This window comes from Tasmannia lanceolata, unplaced genomic scaffold (genome assembly GCF_043159265.1).
Source record: "Tasmannia lanceolata isolate RefF3 unplaced genomic scaffold, GAP_Taslan_0.1 ptg000019l, whole genome shotgun sequence".
Classification (NCBI taxonomy): Eukaryota; Viridiplantae; Streptophyta; class Magnoliopsida; order Canellales; family Winteraceae; genus Tasmannia; species Tasmannia lanceolata.
In genome coordinates this window covers 2945854-2953001 of record NW_027518696.1, presented here as the reverse complement: position 1 = coordinate 2953001, position 7148 = coordinate 2945854, and the positions used below count along the sequence as shown (strand labels likewise).

General features: G+C 39.7%; 1 protein-coding gene across 1 annotated transcript; it reads left to right on the top strand.

Annotated features, from left to right (window-relative positions):
* Positions 1-1456: 1456 nt before the first annotated feature.
* LOC143852520 (protein TRANSPORT INHIBITOR RESPONSE 1-like) lies at positions 1457-6207 on the top strand. The gene is made up of 3 exons (XM_077361922.1): positions 1457-2062; positions 4179-4683; positions 5067-6207. The coding sequence occupies exons 1-3, from the start codon at positions 1608-1610 to the stop codon at positions 5835-5837; spliced, it is 1731 nt and encodes a 576-aa protein (XP_077218037.1). The 5' UTR covers positions 1457-1607; the 3' UTR covers positions 5838-6207.
* Positions 6208-7148: the final 941 nt, after the last annotated feature.

The window sequence follows — 7148 nt, the reverse complement described above, 5'->3', positions numbered from 1 at the left end:
CTTTCACATTGTCCAATTAAGCCAGGTGGATTACAAGAATTGGTAGAGCAGTGGGGTCCGCTTGTGATTTGTTTGCCTATGCTGTAGGGGTGTTTTGGGAATTTGACGAAGGAGCATCAATAATTCGGTCAATCAGAGAATGTGAGGTGAAATCATCGTACGTTTGTACTTTTACAAATAATAATCGCAAGGCTAACGTATTTCTCTCAATTTTTACTATTAATAGAAAAAGATTATACTTTCTTTAACGTACATTAAAATTTTAAAATCTCACTCTCTCTGCTACATACGACAGAAAATACTAAAAATAAAGTATACGTATTATTTACAAATACTAGTATTGCCGTATTTTTACATTCAATATATCGCGAGATGATCCGAATGGCGTTCAATACCAATATATGGGATTCCATTTGTTTCTCGTCCCTACTTATCATCTATTCGTGATCACAAATATTATCTTTGTCAGCATTTCTCCGCAGCCACATCTGCTCCTGTTGACAACTGGTCGGAAATTTTAAAGGCCAGAAAAGAGAGAGGTCTGTGTCAAAATATGAGAGTGTCGATATCAATTGCGTATCCTGAGATGGATTTTCAATGATTTATAGGAAATTATATATGCACTTAAGGGCAGGCAGAACTTTATTAACAGCACTTAAAAATTATTTGGATATGTAAATAAAATATAGAATGATATTTACACTATTATTGTTTGATAATGACACAAACCCACCTTGTCTTTTATTATTTAATCAACTTTCGAAAGTTATTACAATTACCAAACAGCTCTCGGCAACTGATTAAAAAGGAAAAGACAAGGTGAATTTTTGTCCTTACCCAAACACACACTTGTGCAAATATCAGTGCCTTTAGTTTAGCATTCTACTAATCTAGGAATGCTAAATTGAAGGGTGCCCTGCAAAACACAGTGGCAATGGTGTCCCATTGTATCCTACTTAATAGACCTTCTTGTGTCCTAAAAATAAGGTCAATCATCAAATACTAACACCAAGTAATGTCTTATTCTTTGCTGTTGAACATGGATAATCAAATAATCAAAAACTATATCTAGCCAAACCCTTCACATTCAAAAGCGAATGATTTTGGACCGTTAGATATTAATTGCCAGATCTGTCAGATGAACGGCCGAGATCAGTCAAAGGTTTGAAGATTTTGCCATTAAATCGGGAAAATCACGAGATATTATCGGGAAACGTGAAATTTCCAACTACGGTCGAACTACATACATACGTTTTCCCCATTTCGCTTTTTCTGTGGTTTTGCTTCGTCGAGAACGGATAAGGAAATCCCCTTTCCGACCACACCGTTAATCCAACGGTCCTAATCTTTCCTTAACCCCACGTGTCAAGTAATGAACCGCCCATCTCCCCACACGTAACCAAACCTCTTAACCACAGTTAGAACTTAAACCCCTAGTCACCTCCAAATAAAAGCCTTATCCCTTCCAAGTTCCAAACCTCTCTCTCCTCTCTCTCTCTCTGCAACTCTCCTCCCTCTTTACTCCTTTAATGGCTTCTCAGATCTTTCATTTTCCTCTAATTAATAACTATCAGCACATTAATCATGGTCTCTAATCAGTCATTATCATGGTGTTTTCATTTCCATCTGAGGTTTTAGAGCACATATTCTCATTCGTAGAATCAGACAAAGATCGAAACGCGATCTCACTCGTGTGCAAATCATGGTTCGGGATCGAACGGTGTTGCAGGTATCGGATCTTTATCGGGAACTGTTACGCGGTGAGCCCTAAGATCGTGATCGGACGGTTCCCGGAGATCCGGTCCGTGTCTCTGAAAGGAAAACCACATTTTGCGGATTTTAACTTGGTTCCGTACGATTGGGGTGGTGATGTGTATCCTTGGATTGTGGCCATGGCTGAGGCTTATCCTTGGTTAGAAGAACTTAGGCTTAAGAGAATGGTTGTTACTGATGAGAGTCTTGATTTGCTTTCTCGTGCGTTTAAGAATTTTAGGGTTTTGGTTCTTGTTTCTTGTGAGGGTTTCAGTACTAGTGGACTTGCCTCTATTGCTTCGAATTGCAGGTACTTTTTTTTTTTTTTTTTTTAATTTTCTCTACTGCTCCTATTTTTAAAGCTATTAGTAGTTTATTTATTTGTGCGTCTTCTGTGATCTTCTTTTTTGCTTGCATTTGACTCTGTCTCTCTCTCTCTCTGGTGTGGGTTTTGAATTGCAAGCCCTACTGGTCAAGGATTTTAGGTTTGGTGCTTGTCTCTTGCTAGGGTTTCAGTACTAAAACTTCTTGTCTTTGTAAAGTTTTTTTTTTTTTTTGGTGGGGTTTTTTTTTTGAGATAACTTGGAGGGGAAATGTGCAAAATGGTGTGGATGCTAATTTGTTTTTTTTTTTTTTTTGCTCCTTGATTGGTTAAGTGTTTAGATTTTCCTTTTTAGATTTGGGTTTTTAATAGCAAGTCCTACTGGGTAGGAATTTTAGGGTTTTGGTGTGTCCCTTATCTGCTTTAAGCACCAACCATGAATTGTAGGTCTTTTTTATTTCCTTTTTCCATTTTCTAATATTTCAATTTTTTCTGGCAAATTATTTATCTTATTTTTGTATAATTTGCTTATTTATTTTGAGATAATTTTGAGGGGAAATGTAGAAAATGGTTGAGACGGCGATTTTGGTGTCTTGTTGTTTGCTTGCTTGTGAGGTTTGTCTCTCTTTTTTGGATATTGGTTCTGAAATGCAAGCACTACTGGTGAAGGCTGCGGTTGGATTGTGTTTTTTTTTTCTCTATTTTTGCTCTTTCATTCTTCTGCTGTATATGTTTCCTTCTATTTCAACTATTAGTGGCATTTTTTTTGTTTGTTTGTTTGTGATTTCTGTGGATGAATTTTTTGAGGGAAGTTGGAATTTAGAGGAGAAATGTGTATTAGTTGTGGGGGGTGTAATGTAATTTGTTTGTCTTTTATGTGTTTTTTTTTTTTTTTTTAATCTTCATTACTTGTGGGGTGTGCAGATATAGATTTTGTCTCACCTTTTTTAGTAGTGGTTTGAATTGAAAACCCCACCAGTGAAGACCCTTGTTACCATTCAAAAAAAAAGGACCCTTGTTAATTTTGCGTTTTATTTTGTTCGAATTTAATTTTAATGGGTTATGGCTTTATTTTTTTATTGATTTTGTATTTATTTTGGGGAGGATTTTTTGAAGGATTTTATTAGGGGTGCAACTTGGGTCGGGTGCCAATTGCAAATTGGGTTGGGTCGGGTTGGGTCCAACCGGGTTAGAAATCGGGTTGGGTCGGGTCGGGTTGGCAAAATGGGTTCCTCGGGTTGGGTCGGGTTGGCCTCAACCCGACCCAACCCGACCCAAGTTGCACCCCTAGATTTTATTTGATCTTGAGATGGTTAGAATTCAAAGGGATAATGTGGAAAGTCTAGTCATGATAATTTGGTTTCTTGTGCTTTTTAGCATTCTCATGGAAATGTTGCTTTTCTTCTTTCTACTGTTATCGTATTGGTGTTCTTTTGGATTTTTGGACGCTTGCTGCTCTGATAATGTGGATCTTTTCTAGGATTATTAATAGTGATGGGAAAGACTTTTCTTTTGTTTGATTTGTGGTATTATATGATACTGCATCATTTGGTATTTTGTTTTCTGAAATTTCTGCAAGTAGATGACTGGCTTAGGACCTGCTTCTCTGTGATGTTTAGTGGTTTGAATATTTCCATATTCATTTTCTCTTGCTAGGTAAAAATGTATTATTTTTCTGCATAAGTGCTGACAATAGGTAAAAGTCCATTTGCATATGCTGAAACAATCATAGTTTTTCATCATCCTAGGGAATTTTTTTTTTGATGACATAGTGTGTCCCCACCCCATCATCCTAGGCAAATTTTAAAGCTCAAAATGGGCAGGAAAAATGATGTTTTGATTTGAAATAGGCAGATGAACGTCAATTTCAATCAGCGTAATGAATAGGACTTATATTAAAGAATTAAGTCTCATTTTTGTGCTTTACTTCGGAGTCATATATAGATTGATGCCGCATTATTATTATCCTGTTTCATTTTTAAAAATAATGTTACAAAAAGATAAAAAAAAATTATTATCCTATTTCTGCTATTGATCGTTCAGTCATTGTTTTATTTCTTGTTGACTGATTGCTTAGTTTTAAGCCATGTCCTTGCTAATGCAGGAATCTGAGGGAGCTGGATTTACAGGAAAACAACGTGGAAGATCGGAGTGGGCATTGGCTGAACCAATTTCCTGAGTCATGCACGTCTCTGGTGTCCCTCAATATTGCATGCCTCGAGGGATGGCTCGAGGGTGAGGTGAGCTTCTCCGCCCTAGAACGATTGGTGGGAAGGTGCCCAAATCTTAAGACTCTCAGGCTTAACCAAGCTGTGCCTCTTGAAAAGCTTGCGAATCTCCTCCGCCGGGCCCCACAACTGGTTGATCTGGGTACTGGTGCCTACTCAGCTGATCCTCACCCAGAGCTCTACTCGAAACTTGCAGGCGCTTTTGAAGGCTGCAAACAGCTGAGTAGATTATCTGGATTCTGGTCTGTTGTCCCTGCATACCTTCCAGCTGTCTACTCGGTTTGTTCAAGGATTACATCATTGAATTTCAGCTATGCTACTATACAGAACCCTGATCTTGCCAAGCTCGTTAGTCAGTGCCATAATCTGCAGCGCTTGTTGGTATGCCCCTTTGAATTCCATGACTCTTTGCTTGTTGGTATGCCCCTTTGAATTCCATGGCTTTTTGCGACTAGTATTGGTAAAATGCTACTGCTATCGCTCTTCATGAAGTGATTGATTGGCACCGTTTTTTTTATTTTATTTTTAGAGTTTGTTATAAGAAATCGAGGATTTTATGGGATTGATGAATCAACAATAATCAATTAGCCAGTGTAGCTTGCCTATATGCTTTGTCATTAAACTCTGCAGATGACCAATCAATCACTAAATATTAATTTTTCTAATTTCCACTCGGGGTTCTATTCTATGGGCTTATGAAGTGCTACTCTTTTCACATGCCAAATATGTTCTGCAATTCAACTTTAAAAAATGACCTTCTGCAGGTTCTAGATTACATCGAAGATACTGGTCTTGATGCTGTGGCTACGTCCTGCAAGGCCCTGCAAGAGCTCCGTGTGTTTCCATCGGATCCTTATGGTGCAGGGCAGCAAGTTGCTCTTACAGAACGAGGCCTTGTTGCCGTCTCTGCTGGATGTCCTATGCTCCATTCCGTCCTCTACTTCTGCCATCAGATGTCCAATGCAGCCCTTCTTACCGTTGCCAGGAACCGCCCTAACCTGACCCGTTTCCGTCTGTGTATTATTGAGCCACGGATACCCGACTACCTCACCCAACAACCATTTGACATGGGTTTTGGTGCTATTGTTAAGTCTTGCAAGGACCTCCAACGTCTCTCCCTCTCCGGTCTCCTCACTGATCGCGTGTTTGAGTACATCGGAACCCATGCCAAACGACTAGAAATGCTCTCGGTGGCATTTGCTGGGGACAGCGATTTGGGTCTTCACCATGTGTTGTCTGGATGCAAGAGCCTTCGGAAGCTAGAGATTAGGGACTGCCCCTTTGGCGACAAGGCCCTATTGGCCAGTGTTGCAAAGTTTGAGACAATGCGATCCCTTTGGATGTCATCGTGTTTGGTGAGCTTTGGAGCATGTAAATTGCTAGCCCAAAAGTTGCCGAGGCTCAATGTTGAAGTGATTGATGAGAGAGCAACGCCGGACTCGCTGCCAGATAATTGCGTCGTTGAAAAGCTCTATATTTACAGGACAATTGCTGGGCCGAGGTCCGATATGCCAGACTTCGTCCGGACCATGTAGCGCGGGAGTTTGAGCTTCTTTAACAGACTCGCTATCCATATGTGGGTTGTATTTATGAAAGCTTGTTGGGCAGGTATGAGCTTTATTTTCTTTTCCTCATTTATCTTTTAATTTTCAGAAGATTAAGATGCAGGAAATGAGTAGATCAATTGCGGAGGATGATTAGAGGTAATTAAATGGCTAAAAGGTTGGGATGTCATTTCTTTTATTACTTGGCAAACAGGGTAAATGAGTTAAATAAAGAAATGAGAGATTTTAGTTTGTTTTAGTAAGGAGATCTATTTGTTTGTAAGGATTCTTGTATACTTAATCCAGATATGGAGAAATTTTTTCCTAGAGCAATGCAATTTAATCCAGGCTTTCTCAGAAATTTCAATTTGTTTTTTCTATCTATTGAAATAGTGGTTGTAGTTATATTTTGAATGTATGACGTAGTGATCCAAGAACACCTTATTGAACCAGACCCACCATTGATGGCCATGTCACTCAAAATCTGCACTATAAGATTATCCCAACTGTTCCATTGGTGGTTTTAAACATAGTTTCAAAACTCCCCTTCGTCATCGTCGACTCCTTTTTATCTTGGTCGTGTTCTTGTCTGAGTCCGCATCTCACACTTGGAAGTCAATCAAAACTCCTTTGACTCACGTCGACTCAGCCGCGTCAACTGAGTACTCAACTGCGTCATGCCTAGTCAAAGCCTTGTTTTTGACCCGTAGTTTTGAAACACTGGTTTTAAGCCCTAAAAATCCTTGAGAATCCAGGGATAGTTGGATTCTTGCCTCTTTCATGGGTGAGCGCAGAGGGCCGTTCCAAGATGTATCCCACTCTACACCCTCAAAATGAGAAGGCCTTTCCATTGAACCCGTTTGGTTTTGTTTCTTCAGCTGCTTAGGCCAGTGGATTCCAATCAGCTCCGATTTTGCTGCTGGTTTTGGAGGTCACCCACGGAGAACAAAGAGGCCCAGTGGCTTTAGACTTTAGTATCCTTTGTCTCAAAAATCGACGGTGGCCCTGAAATGGTGAAGAGAAGGGCTGGTCTATGGATCCGGCTGTCCCTAATCCTAGAATCCTTGCACGGCCGGTGTTTAAGACCCCTCCATCAAGGTCAAAACCCTACAAAAAATCGGGCCTATCCCTAGATTTCTCGAACCCCTTGCATCAAGGTCAAAACCCTGCAAAAAATTATAGCTATCACTAGATTCACAAACCCTACATCAATCAAAAGTTCTCTCGATCTTAATTTTATTCTGCTGCTTGTGTGATTAGGCCCCATTGATTTCTCCTAAATCATTACTGTTCTCTCGTGCA

Coding starts and splice junctions, on each gene's coding strand:
- LOC143852520 (XM_077361922.1), top strand. CDS start 1,608: ATGGTGTTTTCATTTCCATCTGAGGTTTTAGAGCACATATTCTCATTC. Junction 2,063..4,178: donor TCTATTGCTTCGAATTGCAG/GTACTTTTTTTT, acceptor TTGCTAATGCAG/GAATCTGAGGGAGCTGGATT. Junction 4,684..5,066: donor ATAATCTGCAGCGCTTGTTG/GTATGCCCCTTT, acceptor GACCTTCTGCAG/GTTCTAGATTACATCGAAGA.